The sequence below is a fragment of the Periplaneta americana genome, chromosome 3, assembly GCF_040183065.1.
Source record: "Periplaneta americana isolate PAMFEO1 chromosome 3, P.americana_PAMFEO1_priV1, whole genome shotgun sequence".
Lineage (NCBI taxonomy): Eukaryota > Metazoa > Arthropoda > Insecta > Blattodea > Blattidae > Periplaneta > Periplaneta americana.
The window spans coordinates 154964273-154989066 of NC_091119.1; the positions used below are offsets into that span (position 1 = coordinate 154964273).

At 35.3% G+C, this 24794-nt stretch overlaps 1 protein-coding gene across 2 annotated transcripts; it reads right to left on the reverse strand.

Moving 5' to 3' along the window:
- Positions 1-5073: 5073 nt before the first annotated feature.
- LOC138696705 (apolipoprotein D-like) lies at positions 5074-20707 on the reverse strand. Of its 2 annotated transcripts, none has more exons than XM_069822015.1 (6): positions 20599-20707; positions 15172-15293; positions 11113-11246; positions 10175-10254; positions 9987-10076; positions 5074-5441 (listed from the first exon to the last, which is right to left on the reverse strand). In XM_069822015.1, the coding sequence occupies exons 1-6, from the start codon at positions 20690-20692 to the stop codon at positions 5296-5298; spliced, it is 666 nt and encodes a 221-aa protein (XP_069678116.1). In that variant the 5' UTR covers positions 20693-20707; the 3' UTR covers positions 5074-5295. The 2 variants fall into 2 exon arrangements, with proteins under 2 accessions (XP_069678116.1, XP_069678117.1); XM_069822016.1 differs by lacking the exon at positions 20599-20707 and adding an exon at positions 16485-16659.
- Between the last annotated feature and the right edge of the window lie 4087 nt (positions 20708-24794).

The following is a 24794-nucleotide window of genomic DNA, read 5'->3' on the forward strand; positions in this document are numbered from 1 at the left end:
GACATTGCCTTATTTATCCAGACAATTCTTTGACGTGTACCGATGGCAGTACAGTCGCTAATGCAATTCAAATGGGAGTTATGACGTGAGTCCTTATGTAACAACTAGATGGCAGCGTAGTAAACCTGACAACAGTTGTTAACGTCAAAGCCTGTAAGGCCGACCTATCTGGGGTATATATGATCTAGGATCAAACCTTCAGATGACAAGAATATACAGTGTTAAAATGAGTTTTCGCTGTATCTTATCTATCTTCCAAAAATTGTCAGCGAGAAGATTCTGAAAGTGACATTTTGTAGTGTGACATGCTTTCTTAATAACTTAGTTCATTAATGATATCTTCAATTTATTTGTGAGCAATTTACGTTTGTTTCTTACCAGCCATGTAACTTATACTAATGAATAATAGTCAAAATACCCAATGGTGCGAATATTGTGGTTTTTTTATTGGTTTATTTTACGACGCTGTATCAACATCTAGGTTATTAAGCGTCTGAATGAAATGAAAATGATAATGCCGGTGAAATGAGTCCGGGGTCCAGCACCGAAAGTTACCCAGCATTTGCTCGTATTGGGTTGAGGGAAAACCCCGGAAAAAACCTCAACCAGGTAACTTGCCCCGACCGGGATTCGAACCCGGGCTACCTGGTTTCGCGGCCAGACGCGCTGACCATTACTCCACAGATGTGGACAAATATTGTGGTAAACTTTTCAAATGTGTAACCATTCATATAAGTAAAGCACACCCTGATGTTCATCGCAAGGTCATTATATCTAAATATGATGTAAACAAAGCGCCTAACCAGTTGGAGATACATTCCTATGCATCTAGTCCTGGGAGAGAGGAAAATGGAAATGATCTTCGGGATACTGAGTTACAGTCTTCACACACAAGCTCACCAAATGGTAAATCTCAAGGTATTGTAGATTTTGAAAATAAGTTTACGGCTGTTATTAATAATGGTGACGTGGAAGAGTTTGAGAAAATCGTCGTTGATTTCATTGAATATTTGGCAAATGCTATTAACAACTTGCCAGGTCCTAGACATCCTGCAGTACGTTATTATAACAAACGTAAAGCCCCTAAAGAAACAAGGCATATTTCCCACTTATCTACGAAAAATCCTGGTAGATTAGCTACAAGAAAACGAAAACAACATAAAGAACGATATCAATATGAAGTGGCCCAGTATCAGTATTTTAATCAACAGCGTAAAGTAGTGAGAAACATAATGAATAGTCAAAATAATAAAATGTGCAAAATACCTATTAGTAATATTTCTGAATATTTTACAAATACGTTTGGTAAAACAAATGATTTAACACCACTAGAGCTTATTGATCCTATATCTTCAGAAGAGGATATTCAGATATCTGAACATGATATAAATATGGCAATCTCAAAAATTAAAGTTGACACATCTTTTGGTCCGGATCGTGTAATCATGAGAACAATCAAGGAACTAAAGACGAGTAAAGTACTTGCTAATGCCATGCTGAAGTTTAAAAGATGTCCTCGTGTTCTTAAGACAGCTAGGACAATTTTACTATTTAAAGGTGGTGAAGAAGACCAGTTGACGAACTGGAGGCCGATATAAATATTTTCAGTAGTGAGAAGAATAATAGAGAAGGTTCTTGATAAATTTCTCCGCAATTTTGTTAACTTGACAAATCAGCAACGGGGGTTTATATCTATACCTGGCACTCATATAAATTCATCAGTTATCAACGGGTGTCTTCAGGATGCAAAATTGGAGAACAAGAACTGTTGCGTAGCTTTCCTTGATATAAGTAAAGCCTACGATAATATAGGACATGAGCATTTAAAACGATCTCTCTACCATGTGGATATGCCAAACAATCTCAGAGACTTAATTATTAATTTAATGGAAGATAACATTATCAAAATAGAAACAGACTTAAAATAAAATTGGTGACATACACCTTAATAAAGGAGTAGCTCAGGGTTCTCCTTTATCCCCGGTTCTCTTCAACTTGGCTATTGATAATATTCTTAAAGAATTAACTGAACCTGAAATAGCCCAAGAATACGGTTACCAGTTATCACGTACTGTTAGCCCTGTCTCAATTCTTGCCTTCGCCGATGATTTGGCTCTCATTAGTAAGGACCTCGAGTCAATTTCTATATTAACGGATTTGACGATTCAAAATTTATCAAAAATTGGTTTGAATATTAATCCCCAAAAATGTAGTCTCATTAACATTAAAAATGGTAAACTCAGCCAAGACACTATCACTTTGAATTGTGGATATTTAATTATCTCTATTGGACCGGGTGAAATCGTCAAATATTTGGGAATTACATTTTCTGCAGAAATTGTATTTGATCAACCAAGTATTATTCGAACTTTTGGTCAAGATATTGACAAGTTAACCACCACCAATTTACTAAAACCTGATCAAAAACTGAATATTATGAATCAGTATATATGGACTAAGATCATTTATTCGCTCCAAAGTACACCACTGAATAAGATTCCAAAATCTTTCTTACACGATATTGATAAAATTGTCCGGACAGGTGCTAAGGAAATTGTGGATTTACCGCACGATTGTCCGAATGACATGCTATATGCTCCGAAGAATCTTCGTGGCCTTGGTTTATTTAATGCTGAATGGGAAGTACACATCCAACACTATAACATTGCCAGAAGTCTTTTAAAAATAAACGACGAACATCTCCATTTCTGCAGGAATCTTGAAACTGAAAAACAAGAATCTCTTTCACAATTAAACCTTCCCAACAACGCAGAAGCACATTCGATGACAGGCCGAAGTTTAAGATCTGACTTACGGCGGAGGTCGTTTAATAATTGGTGTCGTCTTCCACAAAAAGGCAAAGGAGTGGTAACTTACAGTGAAGATCCAAAAAACAACTCTTGGATTAGTAATAGAAGAGGGATATCATCCTCAGAGTGGACCAATGCCATAAAGATGTCCACAAACATTGCAGCAGTACGATCGGTGCCAGATCGTTCCTTTCAAGATCAAAAGTGTCGTCATCCAGGATGCAACGAAGTAGAAACCCTTGGGCATGTTTTGGGTTATTGCCCTAAAGGAGAACTACTGAGAAACAATCGCCACCATAAAGTGAGAAGCTCCATCGCAACCACTCTTCGGAAGGCAAAGTGGGAGGTTTACGAAGAAGTGGACTGCTTGGCTGAGAATGGGTCAACGAGAAGAGCAGACATTATAGCCATCGATCGCCGGAATCAAAGAAGCCTCATTCTTGATCCCACTGTCCGTTTCGAGAAGGATGATCAACAAGCCAACAACGTTAACAATGAAAAGAAGTCTATTTACAACCTATGTATTCCTCACTTCAGTGAGAGATACAAAATGAATATTAATACATGGGAAGTGAAAGGACTTCTTTTTGGCGCTAGGGGAACTTCATTTAAGTTAACCAAAACCATTCTCCTTTCTCTTAAATTTTCTAATGAGGACATTAACAAAATTTGTCTAATGGTATTGAGAGATTCATTATCTATTTTACACAGTCACTTGTATAATAGTATGTAATGTGTTTTTCACTTCATCTCATTACTCTTCATCTCATGTTTCTCTGAACTCAAATTGTACGTCATTTTTAAATTTATCATTTTTCCGTATTCTCTCTGCAATCATATTGTATTTTTCATTTAACCTCTGCTTTGTATTCTGGATCCTAGTGGTCAGCCGTAGATTTCGGCCAGATGTCCCAAATTGTGGAATTTGTTGTGTTGTATGGATATATTGCAGGACTTTCGAGGTTTTTCACTTTTGCAACGATAGACTGTTACATTTGCATGAAAAACATAACCTGTAAGCCTACGAAAAAGAGTGTAAAATGTCCTGATCTAGACCAGCAACTAATATGGTTTATCAAAGCATAGGTTTGCCAATGCCAAAATGATTTAATCTGTTTCTCGTCTTGCGATACTCATGTCTGTGTATTTTTTGTACGCATTAAATTTGTATTCAATAATCAATGACTTTTTTAGGATGGCAACTGTTGGTGTTGTATATTAGGTCTAATAGCAAGGCTGTTTGATGTCAATCAACATTATTAATGTAATATATATTAGAATCTACACATAATGTTCATTTAAATTTGGAATAAGTGTGTTGCTAGTCATGGAAGATTCGGATAGTATTGCTCGTGAAATATGACGATTTTCTATATATTTAAATGTGTGAATAACAGCTTAAGTACGGCATTCATGAGTTCTCCATTTAAATATTATCCCTGTGACCTAATTCCATCTGGATTGGTGTAATGTTTTCAATCATTCTGCATATTTCTTCATCTTCTTCATAGACTTTGCAACCTGTTACTCCACGGCCTAATCAAAACTCTATCTTTTCATCTTCGTCCCTGATTATCTCATTCCTGTTAGTCCGTATGACATTATTTTGGGAGTTTTATGGAGATTATTCTTTCCAAGTTAAATGTTATGTTTTATTTAACGACGTTCGCAACTGCAGAGGTTATATCAGCGTCGTCGGATGTGCCGGTATTTTGTCCCGCAAGGGTTCTTTTACATGCCAGTAAATCTACTGACACGAGCCTGTCGCATTTAAGCATACTTAAATGCCATCGACCTGGCCCGAGATCGAACCCGCAACCTTGGGTATAGAAGCCCAGCGCTATACCAACTCGCCAACCAGGTCGACTCTTTCTAAGTAATATCTCGAATTTTGTCTGTGTTCTTTTATCTTATCACAAAATGCATAAATGCTAGTTCTTATATAATATCTTCATTACATATTTTATCTACTTTAATGCATCCCCTTATAGACGTGTGTATATATATGTATATGTATATATATGTATATATAATGCGTAAACAGCTACAATTAAAGTTTTATAAAGAGAGACGTTTAGCTCTTTTCTTCAAGAACCACAATTAAAAAAAAATCGATGAATTTTCTACTACCTTTGTGATTCAGGAGTTGCACTGCTATACTTCCTGGTAATACGCATTGGGATGAAAATTTAGTGGAGAAATGTTTTGTCTGCATGTCTATACATATTTCTCATACATGATATTATTGACATAGAGATGAAAATGGCCTTTAATTGTAGTTTAATATAATCTTTGCCTTCCAAAATACATACTGGATAGGACAGATGACACACATATAAACAATAAATCCAATTTCAGTACAGAAGATTGCGCAGAGAATTAAACATATAAAGAAAATCAGTTCACATTTGTTATAATGAATTACAGTAACACAATTGCAGTTTGAATAATTGTCTTTAGCTTGGTAATATAGTGATGAAACATTTTATTCAGACTTGTACTGAACGCAATAAGATTGGTCCACTGGCTCCATATCGTCCAGGCTGAGGTTGTAGGGAGCTAGAACCTCGTTTACTTTCGCCTTAGTAGCGTCGTCAAACGAAGTTCCGTGACTCGCGATCCAGTAGAGATCTGAAGAACACAAACATGACTTTTATAAATGTGGCAGGTACTTCATAGCATTTCCATACGTATTCAAGCTTCATAATGATGATATGTATAGAGAAGAAATGAAATATTTTGCAAAATTTGTATTTTCCTTCTTCATTATGCAACATATGGAGGTAAAGTAAAAAAAAAAAAAATAGATTTCAAGACTTTCATGGAAATAAAAGTTTTTAACATCAAAAAGTGGTTTTGGTAGATGTTTGACATTCTGTCTATCCATAGTGATTATTTGTAATATTTTGGAAGAATTTTGTTCACATACGAGCCAATTTATCCGGAAATGTTACACATAAAGTGCAGGGGTTTTATTAAAATTAATGGGTCCTATTTGGAATAAGAAACGTATAGTGGCGATCTAATGTAAATAAATACAAACGATTTTCCTCGTGATTTTTGTATTATAATAAATTCACAAATGAAACGGTGCGGCTCGTATCATAGAAAAATAATTCCCAAAGAGAAAGCAATTATTATATACATAATTATTTACATTTTTGTTTACAATTTTATTTCAGTCTTAAGTTCTTACTTTTAGTAAGGTGGTTTGTACAGGTAGTGAAGATATCTTTTTGAAGGATTACCGGTCATTAGTTCTGAACCCTCCTTATGCTTGGAAGAATTTCCATAGAAGCAAGATGCTACGAAAGTTTGATTGACAGTACTGTTGAAACTGACAAGAAAGGGATATGCTTAGAATCTCATTATACACACTCATATTTCAACAATCAGCCTGTAACATTTACTTTTGTATAATAACTTCTTTTTTTTTTTAATAATTTAAAACCGTACTTGGTAGAAAAATAATAAAGGACGCTGAAGTGAAAGACATTTCTTAGAAGAGTTGCTGGTCTTACCCTTTTAGATCAAATGAATAGTGAAGAAGTTAGAGACAGATTAAAAATATTTAACATAAATGAAACAAATAGTACCATGCAGTATAGGCTAAATAAAAGTATCTGGCACGATGACATATTAGTAATGAATCCTGATAGAATAACGAAACAGATTTTAAATTATACACAACAGGAATATAGAGATATTAGCCGTCCTAAAACCATATGCAGGAGTTCTCTCTGAGCTGGAACAGGCCTCTAAGACCTACAGTGAAGTTGATGATGATAATGATGATGATGATGATGATGATGATGATTCATTTTCATTTCACTAAATTTTTATTTTCGTAAATATAAAAATAATAGAAATTATTAGGTTAGACGAAATACATCTAAACATTAAATCCAATTTTAACGCAGAACGTTGTGCTAGCAATTCAGTATCTTCTTATTGGGTTATTTTACGACGCTTTATCAACATCAAGGTTATTTAGCGTCTGAATGATATGAAGGTGATAATGCCGGTGAAATGAGTCCGGGGTCCAGCACCGAAAGTTACCCAGCATTTGCTCGTATTGGGTTGAGGGAAAACCCCGGAAAAAACCTCAACCAGGTAACTTGCCCCGACCGGGATTCGAACCCGGGCCACCTGGTTTCGCAGCCAGACGCGCTGACCGTTACTCCACAGGTGTGGACAGCAATTCAGTAATAGAATATGTAAAGAAATCGCTTATTCTTGTCTGATATAATACATTATAAATTAAATTATACATGTTATATCAATTTCTCTAATAATAATGACATAAATTTATAATTTATAAGTATATCTTTGTAAATTTTTTATTAAATAATTACTATTGTTGTATTCGTTAACCTTGTAGTTTGGCTTATCCTGTAAATGCCCACATCCTATATAAATCAATCCAGAATTTGGCATATATGCACATGATATTGACATAACTGCAAAAAACACCACGAGTTTTGAAAAAGCAGCAAGAAAGGTGAGTATACAGATTGAGGGGAAAACTAAGTACATTCCTGTAACCAAGAAATAATACTCTAACGAGTACACATCTATTAAAATTGGCTAATATAATCTTGAAGTTGTATATAGCTGTATCTACCTCGGATCAGAAGTTAATACCAAGAATAATGTTAGCTCCAAAATCCAAAAGCAGATAATATCTGTTAACAAGTGTTATCATGGCCTCAGAAAACATCAAAGTCCAAATTACTGTTCAGGAAAACTAACGTCATTATGTATAATAGTACATTATGCAACGAGCCTATAATGGTAGTAATTAAGACGCTAGTATGTTTGTTTATGAAACGAACGCAAGCGAGTTTCATAATTTTCATACGAGCGTCTTAATTACCATTATAGGCAAGTTTCATACGAATTTTTATGCTCGACCATATTTCTAACTTGAAATTATTCATAAGTATTCATGTTATGGTTATGTAAGTGAGGAGCGGAACTGACCTGAATTGTGAGATGTGCGCAGACGCGAAAGTATTGATTTTTTCCGAGGCACGAATGTCATTGACCTTGATATAATCTAGAGAATAACATGAGGATTAGTTTTGATATAACCTGGAAATTGACTTAAAATTGAAAAACGAGATGACAAATTGAATTTATTTGAATATTATTTAAAATGAACGCTAATTATTATAGTAACAGAACATAACCTTCCGCGACAGTATTGGATTTCCAGCCTCCTTGACTTTTCGCTAATTGTCTTTCGATTGCATATCCGAGAATAATCGATACTTGCGGTTTTATAATGGTACAATTGTGATTTCTCATTGGCTGAACAACTGAATTATAATGAATGGGTGTACTTTAATGAGGTGTATTAAAGGGCTACTACCAGGTGTATAATTACTACATTTCGGCATGGTCGAGCATAAAGTATTAATAAGACCAGTATTAACATATGGCGCTGAGACTTGGGCATTATCGAAATCTGATGAGACGCAACCTGGCATATTTGAATAGGAATCCTGAGGCATATTTTTGGGGCAGTTGCAAAAATGAGGCCTGGAGAAGGAGATGTAATCATGAATTATATAACTTATATAATGAACCAGACATTATTAGATGTATAAAAATCAGAAGGTTATAGTGGGCAGGACATGTACTTCGTGCCAATGACAGAATGATAAAGAGGATGTTTGATGCAGTGCCGGAAGGGACCAGGAAAGTTGGAAGACCTAAGTTAAAATGGGAAGAAGGTGTGAGAGAGGATGTAAAGATAATTGGGATTAAAAATTGGAGGAGCTAGGCACTAAATAGGGAAGAATGGGGAAAACTTCTTCAGAAGGCCAAGGCCCACAGAGGGCTTTCGTGCCAGTGATGATGATGATGAAAACTATTGATCTCTAAATGCTAATTTTGTGAATAATTAAGCAAACCTGCTCCAAATGGTTTAGGAACGAAGATATTTCAGCACTAAAATATGTATTTAATATTTTCGTATTTTGCCAAAATAAATTTCATATTTGGCAACATTTCTTTCCTATTGTGCCGGTCTCTAGTTAGGGCCCATGTCAATACGCTGGAAAGTGAGAGGACTTATGATTTGCAACAAGAAATGCAAATGTTATTTTTCTGCATTTTGATCAGGTTTAAATAATTAAAAATGAATTCGCTACACGGTAAATTACACTAATAACAACTTAAAGTGGACAATTACAAAATTAATAGAGTGATCGGGGATTTACTTTCATTTACTATGTTTAGGTAATTTCATTAACGGGAAATATTTTGCTAAAATTGAGACACCATAGGTGAAGTTACAATTTTCTAAACAATAATAAAGATATTAATAGTATTCTTTTTTTAAAAGGGTAGCGTATCTAATAGGAACAACGTGCATCTACATTTATTTTTGTAAATGACCAATCCTATCATGTCCTAACCTTTCGAATTAGCCGGTATATGCAGCCTGAAATGTTTTGTCTCGCTACTAGGTAATTTATGTGTCAGTATCAATTAAGTCTGAGACGACATAAAGAGAGTAAAGCATGCAATACTTCAGCGTATTTATCTTCCATTTCTTCAGTTGATATAATAAATGATTTGCTATAAGGACTCCTATTTGGTCACGATTGACTGCGACGCAGCACATCTTGTTATATACAAAAGCATTTTGGAAAAAGAAAGAAAAAGAAACTTTGTTGATTAGTCAACTGTCCAAAGACAGGTCTGAACCTCACAAGTGATACCAAGAAGCCACCACTTATGAGGCAACTAGACCAGGAGATAATGGAGTAGGGTGACCAGCTCCTTTCCTCCCCCCAAAAAAAACATTGTATTGAGACTATTAAAGTAGTATTGACGTCAGTAATATCTAGTAAATTACCAATTTAAGAATATGAAATATAACATAGGCTTAATGGAAGATTTAGTTTAACAATCATTATCGTCCACAGTCTTCGTCGCCATCATCTCTTTGTGTATGTTATTGCCGCTTCATCATCATCATCATGATCATTATCAACATCATCATCATGATCATCATCATCATCACCATCACCATAACCATCACCATCACCATCATCATCATCATCATGTATATTTTTATACTAAGAAAGTAGGAGAAAAAAAGGAAATAAAAGAATGAACTCTCTCCTGAATAAGAATGGGCTAATATCTTAAGACTGAACTTACGGCGTGAGTAGTCGTTGTCGAGACAACCAGCTACTATTGAGTATGTCTGGTAGTCGGTTCCAACCATGAAGTATGTGCTCGACCAGGTTTCTGTGTAGAAAATTAATAGTTAGCATGGACTTAAGTTTCTTACATTCGCTTGAACATCTTACTGTTCATAAATAGCTACATAGGATGGAGGTACTTACCGTCATCGCCATAGGCAATATCGAAGGTGTTTTCAGTCCAAGACGGCACAGTTCCAGTAGAGGTTATGAACCCACGAGTACTATAAATACAACGGCAATGATGTTAATAATAATAATAATAATAATAATAATAATAATAATAATAATAATAATAATAATAAACACGAGGAACATGAAATCCAGACGTTCGAGATGGGCAGGGCATGTATCACGTATGGTTAAACCTAGGAATGCATATAGAGCGTTAGTTGGAAGGCCTGAGAGGAAAAGACCTTTGGGGAGGCCGAGACGTTGATGGGAGATAATATTAAAATAGATTTGAGTGAGGTAGGATATGATTGTAGAGACTGGATTAATCTTGCTCAAGATAGGGACCGATGGCGGGCTTATGTGTGGATGGCAGTGAACTCCGGGTTCCTTAAAAGACATTTGTAAGTTGTATGTAAATAATAATAATAATAATAATAATAATAATAATAATAATAATAATAATAATAATAATAAAATAAACATGAGGAACATGAAATCCAGACGTTTGAAATGGGCAGGGCATGTATAATGTATGGGTGAACCTAGGAATGCATATAGAGCGTTAGTTGGAAAACTTGAGGGGAAAAGACCTTTGACGTGGCCGAGGCGTAGATGGGAGATAATATTAAAATAGATTTGAGGTGGGATATGATGGTAGAGACTGGATTAATCTTGCTCAAGATAGGGACCGATGACAGGCTTATGTGTGGGTGTCAATGAACTCTGGGTTCCTTAAAAGACATTTGTAAGTTGTTTGTAAATAATAATAATAATAATAATAATAATAATAATAATAATAATAATAATAATAATAATAATAATATATTGAATTAGAAATTTGTTTGTTGGATATGAGAGAAAAATGCGTGAACAATGTTAGGATGATTGTAGCTATTTTCTGCTCGCACCTGTTAGTGTAGGCCACACTCGTGACTTGGATGACACCATTTTCGTCCAAGGTGTACTTGTCATATTCGCAGTTCGTGAAATCTTCCTCGTCGGAGTTCGGTGTGCGGAACAGCTCATACCAGGTGCCCACGTACTGAAAACACATTTACCGGTACCTATAACTACATTGGCAAGGAGATCAACCACTAGCCCAGCGGTCATCAGTACAGTGCACCCTCGGGCTAGCGTCTCTTACCCGCAAACATTCTAATCTCTAGTGCATCCGTGGGCGGGGTTTCATTTGTGTCAGAAATTACGTAACTTTTTGGTGGAATACAGCAATAGTAGTTTAATGAAACACACAATGTTCATGTATGCATTCAAATAATCATATTTTATATAACTAATAAATACTCAGCATGCCCGGTGAAAGAAGGGGACAAACCACAAATCTTGATATGTAGAATATCTCATTATTTCACTGGGATTTTTACTTTTCAGCTGAGTCCAAGACTAAATAATATGAATGATTAGAACCGGAGATAGATAGATCCAAGGAATTAGTACAAATTATTTTTCGAAAATTTCGTAATTTAATATCTGCCGAAATTAGATTTCTAGATATACGCGGATAAAATTTATTTTAGATTTAAAAGCGTCCAAAAAATAAAAAAAAAAGTGGAGATAGTAATATGAAATCTTGATAGGTTTGAAGTGGAATGGCTCTTGTGCTAGGGCAGGAAAATGAAATAAGACAGCTTCAGTCCATATAATAATAATAATAATAATAATAATAATAATAATAATAATAATAATAATAATAATAATAATAATAATAGTGACAGTAATACCAGTAATAAATATAAAGACTACTATAACATTCTTTTCATATTTCTGAATTTCAAAGTGTGTCATACTAGTGTTTAATCAGCATATTAAATGTTATAATGTTATTTAAGCAATATAACTATATTTGTTAAATTTCAAAACAAGCGATTAACTCGAAAATTTTAAGCAATGAAAACATCTCGAAAACAAATTTCAAATCAAGGCGATGATTTCTATGAGAATTCGCAGTTCTAACAGACAAAAAATGTGATCACTCTGCTTACGGAAGTCCGTCAGGCGAAAATGCTCCTTTGTTTAGCAAGCCGTAACTCGGAAACTAGCAAAGATTTCGAACCGCACCACTTTTAAAACTAATTTTCAGTCTTTCTGAACATTTCTCTCGCTTTGACCCCCCCCCCCCCCCATTTAAAGTGAAAAATAAAATAATTTGTAGCTTACTAACTTTTGAGGATGCCAAGGTCTATTTTGAACAAGTCACTTCGAAGTTAAGTCTTATTTTTACTCACTTAAAAAAAAAAAAAAATTAATAAATAAATAATTTCGAATTTTTTATGCGTCCCTTAGACATTTATATATGAATCATAAAAATTGCAGCGCTATTGATTTTATTATAGAAACTACGATATGATAATGTTTAACGGTGCTGCAAATAGAGTCCTCGTTTGCAGCTACAGACTACCCTCCACTGATTACCCGCACCAGCTAAAGAAGCTTTCTTCCTCTCCCTTCTGCATCGCGGTGCATATTCCGATGCACTTCTTACCCGATACCCATTTCAGCGAGTGCTGACGATCATTACTGTAGCTTGTGCAAGTAGCAGGAATGAACAATTTTCCTCAGTCACTGGTAGTCTAGTGGTTAAAATGCTGGTCTTTAAATGGGAAGTTCAAGGGTTCGAGTCTCCACGTGCAGCTCTATTTTCCTCGTATGTAATCGTGAAAACTTTGTAACTAATTCGGCAGTTGATAGCATATATAGGCATCAAAAAATGACTTTCATACTCCATCGGCAAGTCTATCATGCTATCAAAAAGGAGTGTGTTATATGGCAGTAAAAATCTTTTAATAGCCTCCCTATGAATATAAAAAATCAAACTTAAAACATGAGATTATTTAGGGGCAAATTAAAGAAGTACCTAATTTATCACGCTTCTATTCTGTAAGTGAATTTATGACATTCAACAACGGTTCATGAATATTTCTGTGTTGTATTAAGTATTGGTACTAAACATTTGCGTTGTACTCGTAGACTATATTGTAAACCTCTTCTGTATATATTTCAACTAGACTGTGACTATAATTAAGACTTTATAGTAGGCCTACTTTTAAGTTTTTTGACATATTCCATATCCTAACTGTGAAGCGATGTACGAATACCATGGAATTTAAATAAATACAATACAATACAAGGACAGGACGCGAGTGCAAAACGCTATGTTTTAACGATACATATCTATACTAACAAGGAGACCGCTCCACTTTGATGTCAAGATTCGAGCCGGGAAAATTTTGAGTGAAAATATGGCCAAATCCATAAGACACGTGTCTCGGCTCTTTTCCATATAGGCCTGGATTCAAGAGAAAGAAAAATTGAGAAATCACGAGTCAAACGACTGTAGCGTAACTGTTTATTGCTGCAACGAGAAAACGTATGGCGGCGTGGCTCAGGCGGTAGCGCGTTGGACACTAAACGACATTTCATACAAGTTGAGAGGATGCGAAGGCATTTCTTTCCCCTTCTACTTGTCCTGAGTTCGTCAGTGACAGACTGGTAGCTGTTACTCTTATACATGCACCCCCCAAGCTGTACACACTAGAAAATAAAATATTAAATAAAGTATATAAGTGAATATAAAATACAGTGTCACAGATGTTAGACAGTTTCATATTAGACTATATTTTTGTGTAGTTCTTACAATATTTTCAACTAATATAATTAATTACATTTAGGAATGTCAGTTTGTATTACGTAGTCAGGGGGAGCGACACAGTGAAAATTGTCCCATTGTGTATGTTGTAGAGTAGCAACTAACGGTGGAGAAAACATTTATCTTCTATTGTCAGCAGTTTTTTAATGTGCCAGTTAATATAAACAGCAATAAAATTCAATATAAACGCTTAGTATGGACTTCCGAAATATAGAGTACCGGTAAACACTTTCAGAAATAAAATTTGTCACTATGTAGGAAGTCAATTAGTCGAACGTTTGTGAAATGGACAGTAGCATCTTCCCCTTCACTGATTGTAGGGAGTGTGGGTAGAGGGGAAAGCCTATCAACCAAACTGAAATGAGGTTTAGTGAAAGCAGTGCATGAAGTTTGGATTCGAATCCTTTTTCGTCATTTATGATGATTTTATTTTAATACATATATTCGTAGATTCCTAAGGTTATACCATTTTGCAATGCGTGCAAAAATTAATGGTTTGAAGAATAAATTTCCGTCTTATATTAAGTCGTATTACATTGCATTGACACAAAGCATTTCTTCAGATGTTTCATGTTACTGGAAATCAATGATTAATTGTAAACATGGCGCACCGGATACAAAGCCTAGTCTAGGCTTCGGACTTCGTTGAAATTAGTCAGCCAGATAATATTTCTAATATTAACATAGTAAAGAAGTTATAAGCCCCTCGGTCCAGGATGGTTAGGGGGCCTCGGCATACTTGGACAGATCTTGGTGGACGCGTTCTCGTCGCGGGGTGTGGACACTATCTTTAGTGACCAAGTTCCACCAAGGGCCGAGCATTAGCGGCATAACCATAGACTTTGGTTATTTGGGAGGAAATGCCCTAATCCATCCTCAAACCATCTAGAGAGGCAGGTCAGAAGACTAAAGTTGGCAACCCCATCACCTGGCTCGGGTGCAATAGGCTAATCACCTATTCACCTTAAAATAGCCGATTTTTGAAACTCTCAAAAGCAAAAGCCGGACGGACCCTATGATGACGACCCTGAATCTCAAAACAAGGACTAAGATTGGTTGTTGGAATGTAAACACTATGAGAGAACCATCCCGACTCGCACAGAACATGGAAACGAACTGTTCTCACAGAAGCAAAAACGATGGGGAAGACATGGAGTGAGATTAAGGCGTTGGCCAGGAACAGAGTCAGATGGAGAAGCTTTCTGAGAGCCCTATGTTCCACCTAGGAATGATGGGAATATTGATTGATTGATTGAAAGAAGTTATAAAGTTAATCAGTAAACAAATATATTTGTTTCCTTACCTTGGTCATGTCAAGACCAGTAAACGAAGTGCCGATTTGACATGAATCATCTCCAGCAGCCAACTGAGAGCCGGCGAGGAGACACACAACCAGAATTGACAACATTGCTGACGTATGACACTCTAGAATCAAGAACAATCAATATAGAGGTCTACAATATCAGTAAAATATGATGGCTATGCTAAAATTTTTTTATAGTGGCAACAGTTTTCAATAATGTACAATAGATATTGTAGTATACTTCGTGTAACAATTTTCTTTAACGGATTATATTACACAGAGCAATTATTGTATTCTGTAACTTATAGGAAGATCCTAGAGCAGTTGTCGTCAGAACTCGCTGAAATGGATAACGGATAAGGAGTATATCGCAATATGCACCGTCGTGCAGAAGGGAGAGGGAGGAAGCATACCCGCCAGCAGCCACGGATTCACGCTAGTGCCTCTCTTATCCGCGGGTAAGAGACGCTAGCCCGAGGGTGCACTGTGCTGATGACCGAAATCCTAGAGTCTCGTATTTTGTTAGATACTGAGTTCATAGTTCATTTATCAGCGCATTACTGCCGGATAAATTGACTCATAGATACTGAATATGCACAACATCTTTCCAGTAGTTAGGAAAACGTATAGATTTTCTTTAATGTTCCCCTCGCATAATTTTTTATGGGTTACTTCATGACTCTGTATCAACATCTCAGGTTATTTAGCGTCTGAATCAAATGAAGGTGATAATGCCGGTGAAATGAGTCCGGGTCCAGCACCGATAGTTAACTAGCATTTGCTCATATTGGGTTGAGGGAAACCCTGGAAAAAAAAACCTACCAGGATTCGAACCCGGGCTTCCTGATTTCATGGTTAGACGCGCTAACCGTTACTCCACAGTGTGGACTCTGGCTTATTGATGTATGATCTTTCTTCATCCAGGTGTTGGGTGGTATATTTTCGTGTGTTCAAGTGGTATTCTTTCTATTATTTTCTTTGTCAATCTTTGGTCTGTTCTTTTTGTGTGCCCGTACAGTTCCAATTATTGTTGTTTAGTCAACTGTCCGAAGGCAGAATTTAATTTCCAGTATTTTCCTGTCCAGAACCCAAAAGTCCATCTGCTGCCATTCATTTTACCTTCAATTGTGATTTTATGCAGACTAGTTTTCTAAGAATTCAAAATGAATCTGGATGACAATTTGATGGAAGTTTTGACACTGAATTAATAACATAATTTACATTTGAACAAAGTACCTTCGTTACAAGACGTTCAATTCTAGAAATACAAGTGATATTGAATGTTAAAATTATAAAAACTGCAATAGACTTACGTAGGGATGAGAAACAATGAAATGAAGACTTGTCGACTTGAAGTTGATCTACCAGAAGCTTAGAATATATAGCAAAATTTTATGGTTATCCCCACCACGTGCTGAGATTGTTTGTCTTTGTCACTATCCTGTCAAGTCCACTTAAGCTCCAACTGTGCTTCAAAAGTATTTTTCACTATACAGAGGGTGAAGAATCCGGTTGATAAAAACTAGACTGATAACATATCCGCATGAAATGGCCATTCTGCAAGTTCGTATTTAAAAAAATAACAGTGGATAAAATGAAATGTACTAATAAATAAATAGCTCAACAAAGAATAATAGTATTATATATACAGTATAAAATAATTAATACTTACTTACATACTGGCTTTTAAGGAACCCGGAGGTTCATTGCCGCTCTCACATAAGCCCGCCATTGTTCCCTATCCTGAGCAAGATTAATCCATTCTCTATCATCATATCCCACTTCCCTCAAATCCATTTTAATATTATCTTCCCATCTACGTCTCGGCCTCCCTAAAGGTCTTTTTCCCTCCGGCCTCCCAACTAACACTGTATATGCATTTCTGGATTCACCCATACGTGCTACATGCCCTGCCCACCTCAAACGTCTGGATTTAATGTTCCTAATTATGTCTGATGAAGAATACAATGCGTGCAGTTCTGTGTTGTTGTGTAACTTTCTCCATTCTCCTGTAACGTCATCCCTCTTAGCCCCAAATATTTTTCTAAGCACCTTATTCTCAAATACCCTTAACTTATGTTCCTCTCTCAAAGTGAGAGTCCAAGTTTCACAACCATAAAGAACAACCGGTAATTATAACTGTTTTATAAATTCTAACTTTCAGATTTTTTGACAGCAAACTGGATGATAAAAGCTGTTCAACCGAATAATAACAGACATTTCCTATACTTAATCTATGTTTAATTTCCTCCCGAGTATCATTTATATTTGTTACTGTTGCTCCAAGATATTTGAACTTCTCCACCTCTTCAAAAGATAAATTTCCAATTTTTATATTTCCATTTCGTACAATTTCTCGTCATGAGACATAATCATATATTTTGTCTTTTCGGGATTTAAGTAATTAATTTATAAAGTAATTAATAAACATTGAAAATAAGTAAGGGATCTCCTATGTATTATGCAATTTTAATCTGACGAAGGAGTCTACAAGTTTCTCTGCAACATTGGAGATATTTTTCTAAATTTTTATTATGGATATCAGAATATAATATACAGTATTCCCTTGATTTATTATTGTAGTTAGAATTTGTTGGAGTATCGGCTAGAATTATATACATGAACAACAGTATTTCTGAATAATAATAATAATAATAATAATAATAATAATAATAATAATAAAATTATAATTGACTAGCCGCCCAGAACAAGGTTATAACCCTCATTTCTCATAAGATGCGCTATGTGTAATGCTTGTACTCATATTCAGATCAGAACACATGTCTAGTTGTCAATGTTGCTCTAAAAATTAAAAATATGTACAGTAGTGGCAAAAAAAACTGGACCGACTCTTGTAACTGATTTCAGAGCCTTGTTCACTCCAGAGCACGATAGACTGGTAACTAAGACTTTCGTGGTTCGAATTCTGCCTGGGAAGGAAACTTTTTTTTGTTCCTTATTCAAATTTATTCCCATACGTTTCGTTTGCAGCGATATTTTACTACTTAATTAACTTATTATTTTCCCAGAACATGAATTTTACCAGCAATCGAAAAGTATTGGGAATAAATTTGAATAAGGAACAAAAAAAAGTTTCCTTCCCAGGCAGGATTCGAACCACGAAAGTCTTAGTTACCAGTCTATCGTGCTCTGGAGTAAACAATGCTCTGAAATCAGCTACAAGTGTCGGTCCGGTTTTTTTTGTCACTATTGTACAGTACAATGGGTTTTTCTCCATTTTTTAAGAGTTTCGTATTTGCTGATTACAACCTTGTTCTGGGCGGCTATTCAATTATAGGTCTTTACTTAAAATCAAAGCCCATCATGGCGCTTAACTTCAAGAATCATTAGATTTTGTTCGTGATTTATTGTAAGTGGCCTTTGTCTAATAAACAGGTGATAGATTTAGTATAGAGGGAAAAATATTTTAATAACACAAATTAATTATACGTAGAATTGTTATCAGTTTTCTATGGTAAAGTAAGTCCGGGCTGCTGGCCAAGTAACAGCTTTAACGGCATTGATAGGTCTTGCTTAAATAGTTCGTAATCTAATATATAAAAGTGAATGTGGGTATGTATGTATGTATGTATGTATGTATGTATGTATGTATGTATGTATGTATGTATGTATGTATGTATGTATGTATGTATGTATGTATGTATGTATGTATGTATGTATGTATGTATGTATGTATGTATGTATGTATGTATGTATGTATGTATGTATGTATGTATGTATGTATGTATGTATGTTCCCTATACAAATCTACACGCTTTGACCAATATGTACCAAAGTTTGCACATTTAACCTTCATAACCAGGAGAAGAACATAGGCTATATTGAAATTGTTAAAATGGACGTTAAATTAATTAAAACAGTAAAAAATAAAAATAAATACGATCAAACATTCATGCATAATATTAAATGCAATCTTCTATAGTCAATTGTTCTTTATTATTGTCTGTTGTATTCAACATCGACTTTCATGAGGCCATGGAAAAAGCAAAACGATATAAAATAACATTGTAGATACATCATGAAGGCCAAAATGTAGACATTTCATGCAATAAGTATCCTTATGCTGTCCAGAACCGTATTATGTATTTCTCGAGACAGTTGTAGATAGTGAGTAGACTATGTTTTATCAAACTGAATTCTTAAATTCTTTGAAATCACAAGAATTGCCAACAGATAATTTAATACTTAATATTGAATCACCGATAGTACTATTGCGAAATATTGATCCACAAGAATTATGCAATGGAATAGGAATTGGTGTGAAAAAACTCATGACAAACGTAATCTTATAATTATTTTTTCTCTGCCTCTGTACAATGTCACATTTTTGGCGGGGGGGAAAGGAGACGGCAGAAAAATTAATGGTATTTAATACGCTGACAGCCACGACTAAGATAAAGCACTTGAAATTTAGCGGTAACTGACCAGCAGAGATAAATAAACAAAAATAAATATATAAATTGAAAACAAAGTTGAACGTCTTGCACATGATGAAATATTTTCTTTTCGGTGCCTGATCTACAATTGTTTTAAATTTAGTTAAACCTGACAGGCATTTGGCTAAGGAGTATTAATTCATGTAAGTGAAGTTAAGTAAAGATTCATCTTTATGTGCGAGGAAAGCTTAGTAAAACAATTCGTTTTGGTTGTCTATAGTTGGGTTTCCGAAATTTCTGAAAATTTAACAACCAGTTCATTTGAAAACAGAAGCAGAAAGGAAAACCCGGGCAACGCCGGGTACTTTCAGCTAGTGCTAAATAAAAAGGCCCAATTTTGACTTAATGCCTTTCAGCTTCTACCGATTCAAATACGTTTTCAGGGTTATTTACTGAAATCTAAGAGTTGTGAGTACGGTGGTATCAAGACCACTTACAAGGCTTACATAGATTTTTGGGAGGTGTTTAATGAATGGGTACTATAATTCAGGGGACAGCGGTTAGCTTTTCAAGTTGAGAATTTTAGAATAAAGTAAAGTTTTTCCTTTAATGGTTGACACTTCGAATTCAGATACAAACCACAGAGTCTGCCTCTAGTGGTAACGCTCCGAACTTAAACATGTCTTTTCTGTCTTCGGTGTTCCTCCTGGCACACCATAAATCCCTTTTGACTCGCCGGGCATTAAACCTCAGTACGCTGTGTGTAACATTAAATAGGCGTTATGTTAAGTATCAAGAACTTAGCTTTTTTAAATAAGACTGGCCTATATTTCGTGAATAGTATATCGCAGGCAAAATTTATTTTAATGGTTTCAGTGTTGAAGTTCTGTAGTTATTTTGTTAAATTGATATTTAGTAATAATAATAATAATAATAATAATAATAATAATAATAATAATAATAATAATAATAATAGTTATAATGATGATAACAGCTTGACTCTATAAGTGTGAAATGATCACATACGAACCTGTTAAGCAATTCGCTGATGATACAGTGTAATGAACGAACTCAACATTTTTCCTTTTTATAGGAAGGAAGACTCTGTCCTTGTAATAAATCATTTGAAATATTTGTTCACTTAAGGTTGTTCCACAGTATTTCTTTATTTTCGTTCAGTGAATGAAATACGGAAGGTTGTTTCCGATCTCTAGAAACGAATTTTGAATGACGTCATGTGCGTTAGGAGTCACACGACACTGAACTATGGTGACAGGTGGCAGATCAGTAGCGAATGATTTCTTAGCTCGAATGGGATTAATTCCAGAGGGGAAAAAACAAGCAAATCCAACCCCCGCAACAAGCCGCACCACCTGAAATAATGATATAAATTAATCCCAGCTTTACCAGTCTTATTAAGTACACGAAAGATGCCTTTCTTGGAAATAACGAAACCATGTTTTTTGCAGACTTCTTTTATTTCCACTTAACTGTACTTGACATTGGAAAGAATCGTAATGTACCCCTCTCAAAAAAACTCGATTTTCTTGGGCATTGCTGCTGTGAGACACCGTGCACTCTGATTATGAAATCGCTCACTACTGGCCTATCACTTTTCACCATAGTTCAACTGTCGTCTGACTCCTGACGCACATGACGTCATTCAAAATACGTTTCCAGAGATCGGAAACAGGCCTCTGTACTGTGTTCCTCGGTGGTCTAGTGAATATCAAATTAGCTGATAGATAGATGGATGGATGGATGGATATATGGATAGATAGATAGATAGATAGATAGATAGATAGATAGATAGATAGATAGATAGATAGATAGATAGATAGATAGATAGATAGATAGATAGATAGATAGATAGATAGATAGATAGATAGATAGATAGATAGACATTGACAGATAAGAGGTTCGCGAGTTCAGACTGCTATGTAACTACTACGAAGTTGGTTTTAATATCAGGTAATATTTAACAACCCAAGTTTTAAATTGTCTATCGAAATTTAAATTATGGTTTATTTAACGACGCTCGCGACTGCAGAGGTTATACCAGCATCGCCGGTGTTCTGAAATTTTTGTCCCGCCAGTAAATCTACTGACATGAGCCTGTCGCATTTAAACACACTTAAATGCCATCGACCTCGGCCGGGATCGAACCTGCAACCTCGAGCATAGGAGGCCAACGCTATACCAACTACGCTACCGAGGGCGACTTGTCTATTGATATAAATACTTTATTAACATGTACAGTAGTAGCAAAGAAAACCGGACCGACCCTTATAGCTGATTTCAGAGTTACAGATTCAAATTTTGCTAGTCACAAAATATCCATCTTGTATAATTATTGTAACAATGAAATTTATTGTATTTGTTCGATTCTTACCGTCTTTTGTTTCCTTCAGTGCCTCAAACTTACAGACGAAAAAACTTTGAGAGTTTTATTTTCATCTGGCATCAATATTACATTTCTACCTCTATTGGGCTAAGATAACTGCGTATTTTTACATTAAATAGCAGTACATACCTCTGGCTTCTCAGTTGACAATACACAGCACAGGATTCTTTTGTATCAGCTACAAGGGTCGGTCCGGTTTTTTTGCCACTACCGTACATCATACTTTAAAATGTATTAAATGTGTATTATTTTGAGGTAAATTCTGCCGATTTAAGCTTTAGCTTTAGGTAAAACTTTTTATCAAGCGATCGGAGTTCGATCCATGGCAGATTTTATGAGATTTTGTGCGGACAGAGTCACTAAGAGCAAATTTTCTCAGAGTACCTAAATTTCTCCTTTCTTTTCATTTCACGGGTGTTACGCTGTCTTCATATCGTCCTATTTCTCCCTCTTTACCTTAAAAAATTTCCCTCACATTAAGAAATGAAATTACATTCTGTCGCTTGAAGTAGGCCCATGTGTTATACAATTACACTTACAATCAAGTAGAATATACATATCAGCTTTGATAATCTTGTGAGGTAAAATAAAAGCCAGATAGGAGTGCACAAGGTAGGGAGTAGGAGGTATAGGCTACAGCTTATGGCAGTGAGTGAAGACATCCTTTATCCAAAAACAGTGGCCGTTTAGGTTTAATTCAGACAAACATGTCGATGTATCAGGTAATACAGAGTTATTCTGAAATAGAAAAATAATAATTAATCCATTCTCATATCTTACTATCTTATAATGATTCTTTCCAGAGTTATATAGCTAGGACGAGAAAAAAGTCTTGTTTTTCTTGTTAATATGGAGTAAGGAGGAAGTATTTAAATTTTAGCAGACATGTGAGGAGCTACCTTCATCACAATTTTCGTCTGCAACGCACCAACCATACGCGTGTTAATGTAAGCACATATGTTACGTGAAGTCTGTGTGTCTGTCTGTATGCAATACGTTCATTTGGTGAATCATCTTTTGCATGCAGGCATAAAATAAAATATGAATGACAGGTGTCCTATCAGGAAGTCTTTACTTTCACACACTGCGAATTATAGAGGAAGTATTGTGCTCCTATAAAAGTTTATTTCGATATTTTTTTCCGGAAATACATGTTCCCATCTTCCACAGTGCTATTAACAGATTTTGATAAACACCCTTTATGCTTTATGTATGGCCTTCTCGTTTAGACTAGACTGTTAAACATATTTTCATATTTACGAATCAGTAAGAAACGTGTAGTCCACACCTGTGGAGTAACGGCTAGCGCGTCTGGCCTCGCAATCAGGTGGCCCGGGTTCGATTCCCGGTCGGGGAAAGTTACCTGGTTGAAGTTTTTCCGGGGTTTTCCTTCAACTCAATATGAGCAAGTGCTAGATAACTTTCGGTGTTGGACCCTGGACTCATTTCAGCGGCATTATCACCTTCATCTCATTCAGACGCTAAATAACCTAAGATGTTGATAAAGCGTCGTAAAATAACCTACTAAAAAAAAAGAAACGTGTACGAATTTTAATCGGTTATTTAACGATGCTGTATCAATTGTGCAGTTATTTAATTGGTGACAGCGAGTTGAATTCGAGGATTCTTCATGGGATTACCTGACACTTATATTACAGTTAAAGAAAACCTCAAGAAAATTATCAGGGCAAACGGGGTTCAAACACACTCCCGAGCGTAGCCTCGGAGCATTAAACCAGCTTGCTATTTCTAGTTAATGCCCGGTGGCAACGCATGATACAAAATAAGTTTTATTGAAGAGTTGTCTGATTTAATGCCCGACGACTCCGACATAGGCGCCAACTCGTGGAATCCTTAAAGGTTGCTTTCTCCGCGGAACAATAGGCCTATTCTTTGGATGTTGTAGAGTTGGATTCCTGGTAAGATGTTAAGGTGCAGTAGTTTCTATTTTTCTACACCGATATTAAGGATGATTGTAAATTATAGAGAAGTAGCAAATATAGCAAGGAAATGGAAGTACTTCAAGAAACATTTCTCAATTACCGTCCTTATTTACAATAGGGATAATATGATACAGTAAAAGAAGTCGGCCTAATTTGATACAGACTTGAAAATGTATCAAAGGCTTAATTTGAAAATAAAAAAAAACTGCGATTATGGAAGTACATTTTATGCTCTTTAAGGAGCAATATTGAACAGAATTAAAAAAAAATCATTATTGGCCTCACGAAAAACCTGTATTAAAAGAAAATGCTTGAAAAAAACTTTGATGTAATACTCGCTTACTTCTGTTATTGTTCTTGAATGAATAATGATAGAATAATTTTTAAAAATTTTCCTTTTACTCAGAATAGTGTCAGCTTCTTTTTTCTGTATAGAAAAGCTGTGAATGTTGATCAGTCTAGCAGTAATTAGTGTAAGAATGGAAAGGATTATTCTGGTACTTTTAGGTTATTATGTTATTATATTTACCATGAAAAAAAATTGACCAAGTTGATCAATGTTGTAATTTAGTAAGTACCTCATAATTTCTCAGCTCTTGAGGGATGTTTGAATTGACATGTTGAAACTTAAAATGCAGTATAAGTTAAAAAATTACAAACGCAGACTTGTTTTTACTTATTTACCTAACAGTTTAGCTTAATAGTTATTCTTTAACGTGAAGCGTTAATGTTCGAATGTCAAATGAATAAAATGTTACGAAAATTTTAACATCTGACGAGTTTTTTACTCCTTCAGGGAAGAACTAAGGTTGTATTTCTGTCAATGTTATTTTATTAACAATAAACAATAACAATAACAATAAACTTGCTTACCAACGG

Coding starts and splice junctions, on each gene's coding strand:
- LOC138696705 (XM_069822015.1), bottom strand. CDS start 20,692: ATGATTTATTACAAGGACAGAGTCTTCCTTCCTATAAAAAGGAAAAAT. Junction 15,294..20,598: donor ATCAGCGAATTGCTTAACAG/GTTCGTATGTGA, acceptor TCTTGATTCTAG/AGTGTCATACGTCAGCAATG. Junction 11,247..15,171: donor CTGGTCTTGACATGACCAAG/GTAAGGAAACAA, acceptor ATGTGTTTTCAG/TACGTGGGCACCTGGTATGA.